This window comes from Orycteropus afer, unplaced genomic scaffold, assembly GCF_000298275.1.
Source record: "Orycteropus afer afer isolate SDZICR_OR568_19922 unplaced genomic scaffold, OryAfe1.0 scaffold00006, whole genome shotgun sequence".
NCBI classification, from domain to species: Eukaryota; Metazoa; Chordata; class Mammalia; order Tubulidentata; family Orycteropodidae; genus Orycteropus; species Orycteropus afer.
In genome coordinates this window covers 6,240,143-6,260,872 of record NW_006921593.1, presented here as the reverse complement: position 1 = coordinate 6,260,872, position 20,730 = coordinate 6,240,143, and the positions used below count along the sequence as shown (strand labels likewise).

Genomic DNA, 20,730 nt, shown 5'->3' with positions numbered 1-20,730 from the left:
AATTTTGGTCAATGACATGAGACAAAGTATATGTGAACTGCTGTATGAAAAGTGAATTTACTCTGTAAATCTTCACCCAAATCCTAATTAAAAAAAAAAAAAAATGTTACTTTCCAAAATGCTTACCACCCTCCTGCTTAAGGGCAAAATCATGAAGTCCCAGCTATTTTAACCAGAGCTCCTACACGAATAAGGGTGACACAAATTCACACAGTGTTAGTTCAGTTAAATGCTTAAAATCTTTTTTGAGTGGAAGTAATACAGGGCGGAGGGCAAAGCAGTGACCTACATACTAGGGATCCTGGGTACCACAGGCTGTTCTCCACTACTCATGACGTCATCCAGAATAATAGTTACATCATTTTCTAGATGTCTCAGTTTTCTCATCAATAATGAGATGACAGTCAATGGTGCCTCTGAAGGCATCATCCCGGGGAGAGAGTGAGGGGATGGGACAAAAGAACATCAGAATAAAACTCTCCAGAAGCATTTACTGAATTCCAAAATGTAGTGCTCACGTCAGCCTCTGGAGCCAGAACTCAAAAACTCTATGACTTGGTCATAAACTCTCTGTGCCTGACTCCTCTCCTGTAGAACAGACATCCTAATAGTCCCTGTAGGGTCGCTATGAGTTGGAATCAACTCCACGGCAGTGGGTTTGCTTTGGTTTGGATTTAATAGTCCCTACCTCACAGGACCACTGTGAGGATTACAGAAATTGATTCAAGGGATTAGAAAATTACTTGGCCCACAGCAAGCTCTCAATAAATGTCAGCTGTGGTTGTTAGGGATACATCTCTACTGGGCACTTCATCCGACAGAGGGGACCTGGGCAGCATAAAGTGAGGTGAAGGCACTGCCGGTCTGGTGGCGGACAGAAAGCTGACAAACAAGAAATCATAAAGTCCCTGCATGTGCTGTTCTTTCCAATCAAACAAAAAGGTGCAGCAGTGCTCAGTGAGCCTGAGTACCACCTTCACTTTCACGAGTTCTCAGAAGTCCTTGCCCCCGTTCCCAAACGCACTGATGAGGACAGGCAGATAAGGGCTGGCATCTCTATTCACCTAAACCCTCAGTCCCCGAGGTCTCACAAGCTTCAAGCCCCACCAGGAAAGTCTAACTGGAAAAAGAAAGGGTTCTCATCCACTTCAGTGACAGTTCTGTTCCCACCCACCCACACCCTCAAGTCAAAACCTCCTTTAGCATCCACAAACTCCGTAAACCTATTCTCAGGTATTTGGGTTTCGTTTAGTTTCGTTTTTCATTCCTTCAGGTAACTCTTTGTAACGAGCTAACAAGAGGAAGAGTGTTTTCCACTGGGATTTTTCTTCTGATGAAGATGAAGACCCAGAAAGGAAATTATATCCATCACTTTCTCATTCCTCCACTTAACCCTAAAGCTTTACATTTTTTTCCCAATAATCTTTTCCTTCAAACATTCCACTTTCTTCTCAAGATCCATCTTTGTGACTGACTTCAAATACCACCTCTCATGCATCCTCCCTCCATTCACAGGTCCAGTGGTATTCCTCAGTGGCCAATCCCCCTCACTGCTGGGAAGACTGTAACAGGTTTAAGCTTCATTTCTTATTAAATCAACCCAAGGAAAGGAGCCTGATAGCCCCATTCAGTACAGAACCCAATAAACTTTCATTTTCTGTCCTCCTGTCCCTCAGATAAGGAGCTCTGGTGGCACAGCACCTAAGGCATGTGACTGCTAACCCCAAGGTTGGCGGTTCAAACCTACCAGCCACTCTGTAGGAGGAAGACAGGGCAATCTACTTCCACAAAGATTTACCGTCTTGGAAACCCAATGGGGGTCACTATGAGTCAAAATCAACTCGATAGCAGTGGGTTTGGTTTTGGTCCCTCAAATATATGAGCACACAAGTGACCCAGAAGGTTCTACTTCTGGCAGAAAGAGAATCAAACATCACCTCTTCAGCATCTTCCCTAAGTTCACATCTTACTGTCCATCTATTTCATCCTCCTTACATTAAGTGGATAATTCACAAAATCAAAGTGAACTCACTCCAAAGTCCCCACAAACTTTAACATCCCAGCGTTCAACCTTCTTGAAATACATTTGTGAAAGCATTGTAATGGAAATCCTCGGGATCCAAACACTTAATTTAAGTCCATTAGGCAAGAATGCTTCCCTGTATGTCACATTACTCCCTTAGAGCCTTCCTTTTTCTGTCAGGCACACCAAAGAATAATGGGACACCAGAATGTAGCACCCACCCCAAGAGTGTGGGGTCCATGAGCAAAAGGGCTTTGGTGGACTCACTGTTTCACACCCAGTGCCTAGAACGGTACCTGGCACAGAGAAACTCGGTACTTACTTGTTGAATGGGTGAGTGGGCCAAAGGGGAGAAGAGTGTGCCATAGGGGGCTAAGGCTTCAAGAGATAATTAAAAAAAAAAATTTCTGTTGAATGGATTCCAACCCACAAAACCAAGTCAGTGGTTCAAACCCACTAGCTGCTCCATGAAAGAAAGATGAGGCAGTCTGCTTCTGTAAAGATTTACAGCCTTAGAAACCCAATAGGGGTCGCTATGAGGGTGTTTTATTTTGTTGGTTTACAGGTACCTCATCGTAGGGGGAGGGATCTAGACCAATTCAACTGGGTTTACTAACTTGAAAACACTGGCCAAAATTCCGTAACACACTTTACAATACAGGTCTTGAGAAATGTTCTAGTCAAAAATTAAGCTCTGATTAACCAAGAGCCCTGGTGGCACTGTGTTCAAGTGCTTGGCCACTCTTCAAGAGATCAGAGGTTTGAACCGGCCAGCTGCTCCACAGAAAAAAGATGTGGCAGGCAGCCTGCTACCCTCTGAAGATTACAGCCTTGCAAATCCTATGGGGCAGCTCTACTCTGCCCTGTAGGGTTGTGATGAGTAGGCATCAACTCCACGGCAATGGGTTTGGTTTGGTTTAGAGATTACCTAGGAGCCCGGCTAGTAGCACAGTGGTTAAAGGGGCTCAACTGGTAACCAAAACGTCACTGGTTCAAACCCACCAGCTGCTTCACATGAGAAAAATGTGGCAATCTGCTTCTGTAAAGATACACAGCCTTAAAAACCCTATGGGGCATTTCTTCTCTGTCCTACAGAGTTGCTGTGAGTTGGACTCCATAGCAATAGGTAATCTGCTGATGCAACAATCCACGTAAAATCAGCAAGTTGCCAGGACTGAGCCAAGTTGGCTGTGAAATTCTCTGTATCATCAAACATCTGCAGACACGGAAGTGGGTTGTAACAAGACAATGTTACTCACGGGGCTTGGCTCTAGAACCATCTTAAAATCATGGGGGGCGGGCAGCAGGTAATGCCAATGAAAGTTTATCTATGACACGTCCACACCCCTCCTTCCTCTTCATCAGGGAGGCAGTACAGGCCCAGGAAGCCAGAGGCTAGGTTCAAATCCAGACTTTACTACTTCCTAGCTGCATGAAGTTATTTAGCTTCTCTCCACCTCAGTTTCCTCATCTCTAGAACGAGGGTGATACTGTTACTTCCTTCCCAGGGCTGTTGTGAGGGTTAAACGTGACCAAGCGTGTATAGCTCCCAGTACAGCACGGATCCCACACAGGAAGCCCTTGATAAATGATAACCATCAGAATCACAGTTACTGTCATTGCTGTTGTTAATAAAATGATCCCCCAATGGCAGTGGAGGCAAGCTCTGGCCCAAATGCTGGTGTCTGGGCACTGAAAGTCTGTTGATTCCTGAAGAATGCCTTTGGAGAAAACCGTATCTATAAACAAAGGGGACAGAAACCTTCCTGCTTGGAGACAGATGCCCCACGCAGCCTGGAAGGCCTGGAGTGATGGCAGCAAAGTACAGTGGGAGGCGCTCTGAAAGGATCTGTGGCATGTGAGTTCCAGATCTGGTTTTGTTTTAACACCAGCTGGGGAATCGCAGGCAAGTTCAAAACCATCCTTAAGTTGAAAAATGAAAGCCTTGGGCAACGGTTTTAGCTGTTTTTAAGTTTCTCATATCACTCAGATTTAAAGCCCCAAATTACTACAATCACCTCCCTAATGTCTGCCTCACTCACCCTATTCCAGGCACCATGGGATCCCTGCAATTGCTCAGACACACCGCCACTCCCTTCTCAAGGCCTTCATTCGTACCCTTCCCTCTCTTTGAATGCTCTTCCCCTGGCTATCCACATTTCTCACTTCCTCATTTCCTTCAGGTTTCTGCCTCTCCTCATAGAGGCTTCCCTAAACCCCCTTCTATAATATAGTGTACACAGACACACACACACACACACACACTCACACCCTAATTTCTCACTATCTCCTAACTCTGCTTTATAAACTTTCACCACCCACTATACTACCTGTTTGTTTACAGTCTGTCCACACCCCACATCCTAGAATACAAACTCCATTAGAGTGAATATTTGATCTTCTGTGCCCTTAACAGTGCCTGCCTGACATGCAGACACTCTCACTAAATAGTTCTGGAAAGAATAACAACAACAAAATAACCCATATGCTTTTTTCCCTCCCAAAGAGAATTTTACCTTAATATATAAAACAGGTACAGGTGGCATTCTTCTGGTTAAATGAGGTTAGGGCCTCCCTTCAGTTGACTCAATGTCCCCTGAGGTACCCCAAAACCACTGCCCAAGATGATCTCCAAGGCTGCTTACAGCTCTGAAAGGCCCCGAGTCCATGTTACCTCTGCTGGATCTCAGAGAAGCACTACATTGGGGCAATGACTTTCCATTCTTACTACTCCCTGGCAGTTGATGAAGGGCCCCGAAAATCCAAAGCACCCCAGTAGTGTTACATCCCTAAAATATCTACAACCAGACCAGGGAACAAGGAAACAGGCCCATCTTGACCACCAAAAAGAAAATACAACCCCACGAGGAAGGGGGATGGTGGAGTAGTTTCTATCTATGCCCTGGCATGCGGTCCCCTGGCCCCTGGACCTCTGGAACGCACCACCACTGAGCCCCTAGACTGCAGTGACCCCCCCTGCTTCTCGGGCGGTGGGGGTTGATGGATTCAGGATCGATGTGGAGGCAGATGCTCTATAATGGAAGACAGAAACCCTGGACGGCATGGCATCCACATGGTGGCTTCCGGACTCCACTACTTACTCCGGCTCTTTCTACATCTAAATGGCCCCTAAATAAAACAATCCCTGGCTTAGTCTGCTCTGGGCTCACATTCAAGAGAGCAGAGAATGAGGGAGTGTCCTTGAAAAGAATTCTGCAAAGGCATGAACAGCTGGAAGAAGGCACTCCAGAAACCACCTGGCTACAGTATTGTGCCGGGTCTTATACACAGCTAAAGGACCTCCTCACAACTGCAGGGGGACAGGAAACAGACTGAGCAAACCAGTACACAGGCCTTCTGCTGAACTATATCCTCCCATCGAGCAGTGCTGAACTAAGCAAGAGTTATCGACTGCAAGTGTGGTGACCCATCCTCTAACACTGTAATCTAATTCTTAAACTAAAGACAAGTTAATGCCTCTGCATGTCCATATGTTTCTCAATGACGCCATTGCTGTCAGCATGCTAAGGGAGTGCTTCTTGGAAGATGGAGGTAATGACAAAGCATATCATTGGTAAGGCAATTATAAGCTGTCTAACCATTTTATAATGGCCATGTGGGCTGTATTTCAACAACACAATTTCCAAATCATCCTGAGCATCCGTATTTCTCTGTCCTTAATCCCAGGTACATCACACTGAACAAAACAGAGTACAGATAAAATATGGGCAGCAAAGATAGAAATCTACACAAACGCTCAAGTGATATTCATCTGTAAACAGTAAACAGAAGGGAACCACAGCCCTGCCAAGCAAAACTGACACCTATCTCTGCTGGCCCCCCTTCACACGATGTTTTCTTAATCAAAAACATCACAACGGAGCTAGGCAGGACACAAGGAAAAGGTAAAAATACACAGTTTCCACCTTAGAGTTTACAACCTAAGAGAGACCCTACAGTAATGTCAAAGTCACGTTTTACAAAATAAGTAAAACCAAAGGATACCAGTTACAACATTTTTTAAATCTTGAATTAAAGGTGTGGTCCCTTTCACACTAGATTTTTATGGCAATAGACCCACGAGCCACTCCTCGGGAGGAAGACTGGGCAATGTACTTCGTACAGAAACCACCTCAGAAACCCAAGGAGGGGTTGCTATGAGTCAGAACTGACTTGATGGATGGCAGTGAGTCTGTTTTTTTTGTTTGTTTGTTTGTTTTTGAGTTAAATGTCCAGGTCATGCTTTGACTTGAGTCTCACCTATGATCACAAACTCTGTTAAAACAAACTCAACTACACATCCACTTTGCATGTGCAAAGGGCATCCAGGTCATTGGAGCAGAAGGGCAAGACTGCATGTACTTGAAGCATGGTGGCGCCAAAAAGCCACTGCCACCTCTCTCCCAGAAGGCAAGGGTGTTCCAAAGGGGAGTCCAACTTGATTCACCACCACCAGAATCTCTGGAGGAGTCTTTATAAGGCACCCCAAGGGATGGTCATCAGCCAGGTCTGAGCCCTGAGGATGAACTGCATGGGAGCCCCTCTTGGCCCAGGGGAGATGGGGGGTGGCAATCCTCAAGAACATGCAGTACTCTAACAGTACTCTGGTGGTGTAGTGCCTAAGGCACTTGACTGCTAACCAGAAGGCTTGGCGATTCAAACCCACCAGCCACTCCTCCGAAGGAAGATGGGGCAATCTACTTCCCATCCATAGTGATACTGCCTCAGAAACCAAGGAGGGGTTGCTGTGATTTGGGTCGACTCAACGGCACATAACAACAACAACAGTACTCTAATCGCAGTTGGACTAGCCATAGATGCAAATCCCACTGTCACATTTATTAGCATACTCTTTGTAGCATAAACACACCTCTACAGGGCAAAGGGATGGGGAGGAACAATTTGCAAGTGTGCTTACAATAATGAAAGGAAACAACGACAGAGGAAACAAAGGACTATGTCTCACCAGGTAGCTTCAAACTACATGTATCAAGAAAAGGAAAGTGCTATTCAGTAAGGTCTTTCATGAAAGAATAGGGTACCTACCTATTAGTTTTAGCTTTTCTTTTTTTTTTTTTTTTTTTTTTCTTTTAAATACTAGTAGCACCAATAAAAGGCGCTCTGGTGGCACTGTGGTTAAAGCATTGGGATGCTAACCGAAAGGTCAGTGGTTCAAACCCATCAGTGCTCCATGGGGGAAAAGATGAGGCAGTCTGCTTCCTTAAAGATTCACAGCCTTGGAAACCCTGTGGGGCAGTTCTACCCTGTCCCATAGGGTCACTATGAGTTGGAATCAACTTCATGGCAGTGGTTTTTTGTTTTGTTTCGTGAAGTAATAAGATCTATTTTATAGTGGAATACAGCCACTTCCTAAAATAACTGAAACCAGACAAGACAAAGCATTCAGGAATCTACCATGGAAAATGAGTTTATGTCCACAGTGACCTATGAGAGTGCCAGAACCTTCTCCAATTTTCCACTTCTTTTCCAAGTGTCAGCAGTAGGAACTGAGCAAGATACATATATGCGAGGGTAGGATTGAGGCTGGCCCATCCAAACCCACTGCTGTCTAACCAATTCCGACTCATAGCAACCCTGTGGGACAGAGTAGAACTTTCCCATAGCGTTTCCAATGCTGTAAATCTTTACAGAAAGCCCCCTCTTTCTCCCACGAAGTGGCTGGTGGGTTTCACTCACCCATCTTTTGGTTAGCAGCTGAATGCCTTAACCACCACACTACCAGGGCTCCTAAACCCTCACCTGTGGCAAAGGCTTGAAATCCACCTGAGCAATGTAGGCCGGGTAAGGTTACAGGGAGCAACAGTGAAATGACAGAAGAGAATAAAAATGCTATAGATGTACTACCTGCATGGCAGCCATCTCACCATGAGCTCTGGTTTTTAAAGAGAAAATAAAGAAGTTCCCAAACACAGTCAGGGGCTCTCCCTGCCTAAATCCTATTACGATACCTAGGAAATCCTCTGTAACCAAGACATTTTCAGCAGCCACAAGGCAGAGCACAGGGCTAATGGCAGTGAATACAGAAAAATAAAACAATGCATTAGAAATTGAGGAAGAAAACTCTGGCTTTCTCTTTTCCAAGGTTCCAGCCATACTCCCAAGTGACACAACAATAAACCATTACAGAACATCTAACAGACCCAGGAAAAATTAAGAGCACTTGAATGCCCCATTATATTCCAAAGAAAACACAGTGTTATCATGTCATGGCCAACAATTCAAACAACTCCTGGAGCTGGCCCCAAGACCTGAATCCATGAGAAAATCATGTTGGAAAGCTGAAAAGCTCCCAAAGTGAGGAAATAATGCCTATCCCTGACCTAACCCATATCCCAGTATTAAAATGATCAAGAAAGCAAATCCATTATAGTTATTATTATTGCGGGTGATTCTGGGAACAGAGGTAATCACTGCAGTGAAAATTAATTCTGGGTAGAAACACAGATCAAAAGGTGGCTTTCCTCGCTGGGTTTGGAGGTTTGAGTGACTCGAAGCAGAAAGCCACACTGCCAACATATTTTACAACTTTTAAAAAGTGATCAAGGAAGCCAGAAATAGTCTAGATAGGCCAGGTTCAACACAGTTTTTGACACTTTCAGGTATTATGTAAAACTACATTTAAACACAGGAAATCTCTAGACTCACACGTACTTCAATATTTACAAACAGTTCTATTCCTTCCGCTGAAGGTGGCCCAGAACAGTGTGGTCCATTTCTGTATTAGACTAGTACAACTTATTTTAAAACACCACCACAGTCTAACAGCAGGTTTCAACATTCAGGTGTGAAATTGCATCTCCCAGCTCACAGGCAGAATTCTCCCCATGCCTCTCACCTGCAATCACCATGTGCTCCCTCCCCAGGTGGCTCTCCGCTACCACATGCCCTCCCCTAGGCTCACATCTGGAAACAAATGTCCCCTGGGGGCCTCATATGTTTTGGAGGTTGGGGGGGCAGGGACCAAAACAAAAACTTCAGACTGAATTAGACAACTTTCCAAAATACCTATTTGCAACACCCTGTATAAAAGCAATTTGATAACCTTAAAATAGTCTCATGTCACCATGGTTAATGCTATTTGTTTCTCACAATAAAAAGAGTACAGGCAGTCCCCAGGTTATGTACATCCCACTGACAGACAAACTCCTACTTGCCCTTTTGTTGTTGTTGTTATGTGCCGTCGAGTCCCCTTTAACGTTATGTAAATGTGTCCTCACTCTGAAACCAGTGCACCAACCCCTGTTGTTGTTGTTGTTATGTGCCGTCAAGTGGGACCCGACTCATAGTGACCCCTCCTTGGGTTTCCGAGGCAGTATCACTACGGAAGTAGATTGCCCAGTCTTCCATCCGAGGAGTGGCTGGTGGGTTTGAACTGCCAGCCTTCTGGTTAGCAGTCAAGTGCCTTAGCCACTATGCTACCAGAGTTCCACCAAGCCCTACTCACAACAAATTCTTTACCACAATCACCTTCACTTGATACACCTATGGCTTTTAAATCATGGAAAAGCCTTCAAGCCTTTCCTTGCACTAAAGTAAGGCTAAATAAGAGCTGTATGCACCTGTTCCAACTCACCTACAAAGTCCACTTGAAGATGTAAAGTCACAGTCAAGGAACTGATCCGGTTCGTAACCCGGGGACTGCATGTAAGTTTATTTCACAGTTCCTGTAGAGGCCAGCTTCCTCCATTAAAGCCAATTCCAAAAATTTAGCAAAGGATCTTTCATCAGTCAAGAGGGCGTAATTAGATGTTTTGATTAAAGCATTTTCCTCCCCTGGTTAACAAGATACAACAGATGTCACCAACTTCCCTAATAACAATACAGCCCTGCATTTGGCATCTTTACAATTTTAAAACTGAACTGTCATATAGAAAAATTATAGCCAGAATGCCTTTGTACAATCATGACTCTGAAGTGGTTATGACATGCCTGGACTCCCCAATGGAACAGATATGGAAATGCGATTCCATATTCATAGCCACAAGCCCTCCTTAGCATGCACTTGAAAACCAAGCTCTGAAATCTGAATGATGCGGGTTTATTCAAATCACCACCAATTATTCCTGGAAGCTGCGACCAAGTGAGATATGAAACCTAAACAGAAAATGCAAATCTCACAGCCACTTTCTTCCAGCAGCACAGAGAACACAGGCAGAGAAGTCTCTCAGAAAACGCACTGCCACTCTACCAAAACCCCAACCACCCCGCAGAGAGCGGAAGATTGTACCTGATGAAAAAGGATTCATCTTTTCCCCAGCAAGATTCTGCTGGTGCATTTGATCCAGCTGACAAAAATTCGATTGACACCAACTTTGTCGAAGTGAGCCCAAAGTGTAAGCAGAGGCAGGCCTGCACTTTCAAAGGAGGGCAGCCTCTGTGATTGAAGGTCAACTCAAACATCCTGGTTTAACAACCCCATTAATGACATCCAACACAGATCTACAGATTACTCAGTCCCATTGTCAGTTGACTGTTATTTATAGGACAGTATATCAATCATGTCTTCCTCTTATTATTTCCTATGTTCTCATCCTAAGCTATCTGGTCTGCCAAATTAATAGATTTCATTGCTGCTGCAAATCTAAACAATGCTTGATAAAAGATTAATAAAACAGTTGGGTTCTCTGCAACCACATACAATCCAGGGATACTATTCATCAAGTCTTTTTATTTGCATATTTGGCCGACTGCCCCCTGCAGCAAATAAGTAAGGCACAGTGCTCAGGTATCCTGGTTTATGGTTTGCATCTAATTCAGGGTGTCAATCTGCTTCTGTTTTAATTACATCCATCTTGATATGTTATTACAATCTCATGAAAACTTCTTTTCATTATATGAATGGCTGTGAATACATACACATGACAAACAGTTGTTATAAATTTTCTAGTTCAGCAATAAACAGGCCAGAAGCCTTAAGCCAACATGTCATGTGTATTTAATAGCTAACACTTTCTTCTGTAGAAGAAAAGTTGGGTAGTGTCTTCAATTCAACCAGACTCTGAAGTCCACTTGTTTCAAAACTTAATGCTGTTGAGTTGCTGAATTTCTCTAGATTAGCTAGACTGCAGAAAATAATGTATCTCTAAAAATTACATTAAAATTTCAAGTGGGATTTAAAAAAAAAAAACTTTAAATTGACTACATTAAGGTCATCTCATAGCCAAATAAATGTTTATCTTCCCACTGGACATTCAAGGATGAGAAATCCTATCATCACCTGAGTATTTGTTTTTTTCCTTTTATACCCTCATTACAGAGGGAGAAGGAAGAGATTACTGAAAGTCTGATGTACTGCATTCATTAGTGGGATGCTTTTAAAAGGTTCTTAATATCGAGCAATAATCAGAAAATTTCTGAGGAAAAATGGAAAGCTTTACAATTAAGAGTGCTCACCCTCACTGGCACTATTATTTTTACTCTTTAAAAATCTCTTCTCCAGGTCCTTGGGAATCCACGTAGGGAGTCAGGAAAAGCAGATTTTTAGTTTCACTGGCTCACACAGTGAGGCCTCTAACTCCCAGTGTGATCCTGAGCAGGCCAATTAACCCCTCTGGACTGTGTTTTCATTTGCAAAATGAGCGGCAGAACTACATCACTAAAGACAACATCTGTGCCTCAGATGCCACACTCGGCTTAGAAAGCACATCGGCCAACAATGGCTGGAGTAAACGGATCAAAAGGCTACTCTGAGAAAAGTTCGGATCCTAACTTTAGAGTAACACCTCCTAAAGGCTCAGGTCTGCACTTGACTTTCAAAAGTGCAGTTTTCACAAGTCATCAAAGGGATCACTACCACCAAAACAAATGAGGAGGGAGAAAACTGCAACACTTAGCAATGTACGATACCAAACGCATGTTTCTCCTTCTGACCCAGTGAAACATAAGATCGTCTCTTAGGAAAGCCTGGTTCAGGAGCCTTGGTATTTTTGCCGACTGAACATACACAGAAAAAATGAGTGGAAGTCACTGGAATTTCTAGCATGGGGCTGGAAAGGTGCTAACAGATGTTCAACTGCTGTCTCACCCATAGCTTCATACTCCTACTGCCCATCCTGTGCCATCCTCCCAGTCATCGTGGTGTTTGAGTCCACTGTTGCAGCCATCTCACTGAGGGTCTTTTTCACCGGCTCTCAAGTTCACCAAGTGAGGTATCCTTCTCCATGGGCTGAAGGAGCAGTGGACTATATTCTCTTAATTCCAAGCTATCACTGCCATCAGAAGCTTTGCAGCAACCTAAACTGAGGTTGTTCTGTGCTGCAGGAGTGGGGACAATAACAAAGAAAATGACATCCCTTGGGTGTCATCGGAACTTGACCCTGGTAAACTTGAAGGCTGTCCTGAATTCAGAATTTAGCTGGAGTTGAAAAGCACTGGATTTCACCCATGTAACCAGAGTCACAAACTGTCTTCCCAGGCTGTGCTCCTGTGTCAGTCAGCCCAAAACTCATTCTAAACTGCCTCAGTTAACAGCAACTACACAGTATCTGCAAGCTACACAATAAAAATAAATACCTTTTCCATATGGACAAACTTACACTATTATTTACAAACTGGGTTTCCCTCTTCCTCCTCTGAATCCATTCTACGGCACATGAGTTTTCCAAGGTCTGAAGTTGCCAAGGAGGTATGGCACCAAGAGGGATAGTGGCAAGCCAAATGACGTTTTAAAGTCAAGTCATTAAAAAAAAAAAAAACACTTTGCATATAGTTGGAGGGCTGTGTTGTTTGTTCAGGCAAACCCTAGAGTTCAGATCTGAACTGAAAAAATCAGAAGAATGCACTATAACCCTGGCAAGCATTTCCCCTCACTAAGCTGACATCAGAAGGCTCCAACAGGTCAAAGAAGGGTTGGAATTGTCAAGTTTCCACATTTCAGCCACAGCTTCCTAAACCCGTTTACTAACTGACATTTACTAATTGCATTCATAATTTTGATAACTACTTCACTGGAAGAAGAGAGTATGGGGTGGAAGTAGGAAGGCAGTGGACGCTAAGAGGGCACTGCCACACGCACTAAAGTGTGAAAGAAACATCTTCAAAGAAGGGGGCAGCACAGGTCCCCTTGCCACAGATGGAACCAGAGGCCCAAGAGCAGGGAGACAAAGAGCCTGCGCTTGCCTGGCCTTTTCCTAGGCCGCCAGCAGAGTCACACTCTGAAATGCACTCCCCTCCCATTCTCCATCACCAACCATACAAAGACCAGTTCCTTAAGGCCTTACAGTTATTCATAGGGGCTGCACAGCAAGACATGCAAAGCTAGGAGCTACCACTACCCCGCAGGCTTGTCAGAAGAAATGAAGGAACAACACAGCCCAGGACTGGAAGAAAGAAGACAAACTGTCTCCTCAGCCTTCAATTCCAAGTCCCTCTTCTGGGAGGGTTGGTGGGGGGCGGTCTACATTCATCTATTCCTGTAACAGGTACAGAATAGCACAGAGGGTATCAAGAAAACAGTTCTGCCTCAGTTAACCACGTCCTCAATCTGGTTTCAAGCCTCTCCTTCTCATGTCTTATTTAAAAAAAAAAAAAAAAAAATTAAGTACCATCTTGTTCTTCCACAAACTTCAATTACATGGGTTTTCAAATCTAACAGAATTTTTTTTCTGAACATCCTCAAATGACTAATTGCTATCCCATTACCAGGCTGTGGACTGTTCCTAAATACACCATATTGGGTTTAATCCCAACCCTGGAAAAAGCATTGTGTATTTAGGAGAAAAATAGCACGAGACACTTTTATGAAGTTCGGCTACATTTAGTATACTGTCATTCCTGTACAAGGCAAAATAAAACAGAATATAAAAAGCCACTAACCCATCAGACTTCACCCTCTGCGCAAGCATGTGGCATATGTGCATATATACAAACACAGTTCATTAAGAAATGCTACGGACCTAGTGTTACAAGCTTTCCTAAATTACTTCTTAACAGCTAGTGTCAACCTTTGCTGTCCTTGTTTGGGGCCCCTACTTCTAATCCTAACATCCTCCCAAACTAAATGATCACCATTTAATTTCGACCCTATACAGAACTGTCAGAGAATCTCTTCACCACCCTTAAATTGTGTTTATTGCTCTCTGCCTCTTTTTTTTTTTTCCTTTTCTTTTTTTAAAATCCTTTTTAAAACAGTGAGAGCTAGAGAATAAAACTCTTAAAAAGGATCTAAGGCTCAATCACTAAATTCACGTTTCAGTTTTTAAATGTCCTAATACACTTCTATCCTATCTACTTCCAAAAAGAGCCTGGAGTAACTAATCGTGATAGCCAACGCATGCCACAAGGACTCGTCACAGCACGACTTTCAACCTCTTCTCACATAAATTCTCAAGGCGTTCTCTGCCTTGTACATCAAAATACTGTAAGCCAGTAACCACAGTAACATACTGGATTCATAAGCACAAACACCATTCACACGCTTCCTTTTCTGCAAACCTTCTCACCACTCAGGAACTCCTCAGATCCTAAAGCTGTGCACACGTTCGGAAGTGAAATGTTGGAACTGACCCATTTACTCTCAGTGCTATGCCAAACTTCTCAAGATAGAAAGCAAAAAATGCAACAACATCGCAGCACAGCTTTCCCTGGCTGTGAAGCAGAAGAGAGGTTCTGACCCTTCTTGAAGTTCCACTTCATACATAAGTGAGCAAAAGAAATATCACTGGAAACCTCTGTCTTAACATCAGTGTCAACTTCCTGTCTCATCCAACCTTCTCTTCCAGATTGCTAACAGGCAGTGATTGTGAAACTAGAAGAGACCAAGAGAGGATAAACATATGGGTTGGAGGGCAGCTTGGTGGCATCAGAATTGGGCTGCTGTCACACTGAAGGGCCCTTAATGAGAACCACTCACCAATCCTCAGTTCACAGCAGGATTGTTAACAAACAATGAAGCAGGTAACACCAGGCAAGAAGAGAGAACAGTGAGCCAATCCTTCCCTGCCATCACTTCCACCTTGTGCTCACCTGGCCACCCCTGGTTGAGCTCCCCACACCAACTTCACACTTCTGTGCTTAGTCTTCCAAGTCATCTGCCATCAGCCCATCCACCCAAGACTCAAGAGATCATCAAGGTCCAAGATCTGAAAGGGACATCTGTGACCTTTCCCAGCCCTTCCAAATCTGGATTATGGATTACAATGCCAAGATTAAAAGGACACAGTGGTCAAATAAATTTAGGGACCCAACACATCCCTTTCTCTGGTATTCAAAATTCACATTAATATAACAAAGAGTTTTTCATTTTAAATCAGCAGAACAAGTCACCCATTGAACTATGTCTAGCCCTGTAAGTTCCAAAACTACTTGAGTGCAGATCACTATTTAAAAAAAAAAATTCTTTAATCACACCTAGAACTACCCTACAAAGATATATTCCCTTCCTGTTTGGCAATCTGCTCTAAATGAATCTAAATCACTCAACTAATGGATGGAAAAATGCATTCTGAGAGTAACTTCACAAGGTCACATAGTGAGGAGGGACAAGCCATGAACCAGTCTTCCTACACCCTCAACAGCACTCTTCACCACGTAATTTCCACTCATTTCTACCAGCCTTTCCCTACCTCTAAGCTCTGATCACACAACATCTTCATACTCATCTTGTTCCTATGCTTTCTCCACCACCCCCTTTCTTACACCGGCTTCCCTCCCCCCTGCAATTTCTATCCAAATCACTCCATCACTTCTCCATGAAGCCTTTTCAGCCAGCCTACCCCACCACCATTCCCTAAAAGTCTATTGCACTCAGTTGACATCAGACACTCAAGTACCTGTTAACTCATTTTGAAGTTACTAGACTTAGGAGCTCTGGTGCCACAGTGCCTAAGGCATTTCATTGCTAACCAGAAGGTTGGAGGTTCAAACCCACCAGCCACTCCAAGAGAGAAAGACAGGCAATCTACTTCCATACTCAGAAACCTAATGGGGGTCTCTACAAGTTGGAATAGACTGTATGGCAGTAAGTTAGGTTTTTTTAGACCTATTTTAAGGAGCTCTGGTGGTATAGTTGTTAAGGCATTAACCTCTGGTAACCAAGAAGTCAACAGTATGAACCCACCAGCCACTCCATGGAAGAAGAGGCGGTCTGCTTCCCTAAAGATTTACAGCCTTGGGAACCCAATGGGGATCACTACAAGTTGGAATTGACTCATGGCAGTGTGTTTAGTTTTTGACGACTTATTTTATCAACAAAACTGTGTACTGCTTCAAGATGCTACATATATTTTGGGGGTGTCTGTAGTCCTTCTAGTGCCTTGCCCGTATTAATCACTCCATAAATATTTGCTCACTGACACAAGGAACATGATTAATGTTGTTTTCCTTTAAACAACCGCGTAAGTGAGATTTGACCATCATAAATTAATATAACCTGTTAACACAGCAAGTCATAAGTATATCAAATTCTGTACAACCTGCTTATGGCACTGATGTGTGGGTAAGCCCTGAAACAAAGCAAGGAAATGAAGACCACGTGAACGTCATGGTTTGCCTCTCTATCCACCAGAAACAAGTTTTCATTTTCACAAGCCTGAAAAACTCCACCTGGCCCCTGTCTGTCTGTTAATTCCACCAACTTCATCTTTGCTCCTCTTGGTCAGGTGCACAAAAGGCGGCAGTCATGAGAACCCAGCAGGGGGAGAAGGAGGAAAAGAATGGATTTTCCAAGTCCAATTTTCAGCCATGTTTCTCACATGACTTCCTATTCTACATCAGACAGAAAGGAAGTCCAATAAGAACAGAAAGGCAACATTATCTGGCACATCAAGGTATACTGAAGGCACTAAGACCTCTCAACACTCCCATTTATACTTTAACTATTAAATAAAGGTATGGTATCTGGGGCTATTCACTCTCATCCTGTCATTTAGAGACTAGTGGAATAAGTAATACTACATCCAAATGGTAACCGTGTCTCTCAACTGCATGACGAAAAGAACACCATGCTCAACTTTAGCCTCCTCACCTACCCTCTTATCTTCTATCATGAGACTCTTCACCATCACACACTTGAACTTCAGGGCACAATTACTCAAGACAAGTGTCCCTGCAGAATACGAAACTACTTCACTTTCACTGACTACAAAGTGCGAGACATCTCAAAAATACCGCCGAAGTTTGCATCATCTCAAATAAGAATCCCACAATAGTGAAGAACGATTGACATTAAAACGCATGTCACCATTAGACAAGCTTATGAGTTACACCCCACCATTAGTAAAAAGATAGTTGGACTGGAATGATTTCTATTAGCATGCTTCCTTATGGGCTACGAGCCTTTTGTTAAAAGGAGATTCTACAATCAGCTACTCAGGACAAAATGCTGGAGTCAGTAACTCCACAGTTTACCAGTGAGTGCTCTGAACTGCCATAAACTGTAAGCCTCACAGGGCAAGCCAAGATTTCTGGTTTCTTATCACAACATCCTATTGGAAGCAGCCTTCATGATATATGGTGACAACTGTTTTCATTTCTAAACACAAGGCATAAAAACACAATATATAATTAAGGTTACCCTTATCATCCATAATGACGCTGAACATTTACAAACATTCCTATGATGCAAACTGTGGCCCAAGTTTATTATTGACTTGCCTGCTTCCTAATAAGCATCTCACATGTCTTCGTGACAGATCAGTAAACTTCTCACACTGAGCATTGAGGAACACCAGAGGCTTGATTTTAATGGCCACTACATACATACGTTTTGACTATCCAGCAGGGACACAAATGTGGTGACAAGCAGTCCAGAAATCTCTCTCTGCCCAAAGAACCAGATAGGCTGTGATGACTTTTACATCCCATTGTGTGTTTGAAGACTGCAGAGTTTGCTTACAGCTTTCCTAGAAAAGCTGGGCCTCTTAAAATGTGAACCATTGACAAGGGATTCGACGATATTAGGAAACTTGCTAACGTACCTAGGTGTGATAATGACATGGTGAGGTCTGAAGCCTTTGGTTTTGAGTCTTTACCACTGAAAGTTACGTATAGAAATATCTACCAAAGGGAGGAAGGTGAAGTATGGGATTTAGATAAAACAAGCTCAGGCATGAGGGGGTAACTGTTGAACCTAAGTGTGGGGTACAGTGAGCATTGTTCTACTGTAAATTTTTCTATAACAGAAACTTTTAAGTAAACTTTTCTTAAAAGTTTGACCTTTCACCCACACAATGCTATGTATAGGATATTTACAAAGCAAAGAGCCAGGTACTCAGCTAAACACGTTAACCCGGGGTTTGAATCTAGAAAAGTAAAAGAAAACATGATCACAGCCAGCACAGCAGCAGTATTAATAGTACATTTTGAACTCTGTCTTCTCTAAAAATTAATAACCTGGAATAGGCAAGTTTTCTCTCAAAAGCCAATGGGAGATTATATATAATTGTGAGATATATACATAAAAATAAACACACACACAGAGATGGCCAATCACAAGGCCAAAGACCAACTTATTAAAAAGAAAACAATCAAAAACAACTAAGATCCATCTACCCCTTCTTGGCCTTCAAAAATGCTCATGGGGATCCACCCGCCCCTCTTGCCCACCCGGGACGGGACACACAGCAGCCGAGGGCAAACCATGTGGAAGGCAGAACCACTTGTGACCAGCTCTTCCAAGGACTGTCCTGAAGTGACCACAGTCAGCAATGGTGAACCCAATGCCAGGCAGCATTTGCCATTAGGACAGATATTATCGTTCCAGTTCCTATTTTCAACAGAGGGAGAACCTGAGAGAGAGAAAGATAGGTCACACTACCCAGCACCCTCCCACCTTGGCAAAGTAAGAGCTACAGTCAGAATTATCCTAACAAGTGGTGAGTCTCCACACTCAAAACAATTGTGCAAGATCCATTTTAGCCAACAAAGCACCAGTTCTAGAACCGAAGAGCAAGTGGTTTCATCACTAACATCAAAATTGATGGTCACCACCAATACCACTGCCTCCACCACCCTCCCTTCCTCTCCAACCACTGGTCACCATCCACCAACCAGCACCACCAGTAGCCCAAACAAAACAAGTTCAAACAGAAAAGAACACTGACAGGAAGCCTTCCTTCTTAAAAACACTTAAACCGGACACCCAAACACACACACACACACACACACACACACACACACAGAGAACCAGCAACTAAATCTGTACAGCTACTGTATATGAGACTTGAGCTGACACTAACAAAGCTTGCATTTCGGCACTGAACACAAAACCATAATAACAACCAAAACCAAAGGAAAAGGAAAAAGTTTCCTTCAGGAACCTCAAACCATCACATCAGGTGCATAAAAGGCTATAAAACAACTCACGTCTTGGTTTTGTCCTTAAGAAAGCTGGACCAACTCTGCAGAATCTCAAAGCCTTCTGTGTGTGTGTATGTGTGTGTGTGTGTGTGGTGGAGGTAGGGATAGGGAGGGAGAGGGAGGAAAGAAGGCAGTTAAATTTATAGAGGCCAGTGACCAATCCCAGCACCAAATCAGAGTGGTCCAAGGCAAACATAGTTTCCCCCTGACCCCTGGGCAGTCAGTCCTCCTCTAGCCCCTGCCTAACCCCCTCCCCCCCAGTTGGTGAGCCCACCAGAAAATGTGCATTTGGATATCAACACTGCAGGTGCTCAAGGAATAAAGAAAGACACACAACACATATACACACACAAAGCCAATCACTTCGAAAGAAAAAAAAAAAAGGAACACACAAAAAAGGAAGGAGAGAGGGACAATTGAGTGACAAGCCCTTCAGATACCAGCCAGCATTTTATTCTTCCCTCCCACCACTCCTGCCTATGTCCCTCTGTCTGTCCTTTAACTAAATCGCTCTTGTACACACACACATGTGCATACGTACGTGTAGCAAAAATATTATCATTAACCCTTTCTGCATAAGAACCCCATCCAGAATACAGAAAGATATTCCTCCCTTTCCTCTTCTCTCCCCTCCTCCCTCCTTTCTGCCAACCAGGAGAAAACGCCCCCTTCCCCAGCTTCACCAAAAAAAAAAAAAAAAAGGCAGGGGGAGGCGAGGGCGAAGCAACCACAAAACCCCATCGGGCTCTAGTCCCGAGGACACCCCGAAAGGTCCACACTAGCGGCGCACACAGACAGACACACACACGGACATACGGCTCTGTAGCAAGCACAGAGACCCGTCCACAGACGCCCCAAAGCCAGCCAAAGAGACTTGTAGCAGCCAAGAAGCCATGATTGGGGAGGGAGAGGAAAAGCGAGCCGTGGAGGGGGGCGCATTGTTGTGATGCCTGCACCCCTTTCTTTCTGCCCATCTGCTGTGGAGGGGGCGCAGAGAGGGGGCGCAGGGGAAAGGCGAGCGAGGACGAGGAAACGAGGAGACCAGGCTCGGCTGGCCGATCCCCTCCTGCCGCCTGCCTGCCCGCGCCCCCGGCTCCCCCCAACAATAAGACCTCAACCCAGACAGACAGACAGACAGCCCAGACCGCGGCAGGGGAGGCAGCCGGGCCCCGCGCAGCCAAGTAGGGTCGTGCATAAAGGAAATCGGGGGGAAGGGGGTCCCCCTTACCTCCAGCGCTTCAAAAGTGACAAAGCTGGTCATGGCAAATCCATCAATGATGTCCTCTTCGGCCGAGGTGGACTCTCGCCGCTTCCTCCGCGGGGGTCTGGGCCGGGACGGGGCGGTGGACGGGGGCTTCCCATTGTCTTCCTTGTCCGAGCCCGACGACGAG

The 20,730-nt window shown here is 44.2% G+C and overlaps 1 protein-coding gene across 1 annotated transcript in view; it reads right to left on the bottom strand.

Annotated features, from left to right (window-relative positions):
- Positions 1-20,730, bottom strand: part of AUTS2 (activator of transcription and developmental regulator AUTS2) — a 1,395,185-nt gene that overhangs the window by 1,374,249 nt on the left and 206 nt on the right. The window contains exon 1 of the mRNA XM_042780996.1: positions 20,568-20,730. This exon is cut by the window's right edge and continues 206 nt beyond it. Coding sequence (XP_042636930.1) covers positions 20,568-20,730 — 163 coding nt within the window. The remainder of the gene's footprint in view (positions 1-20,567) is intronic.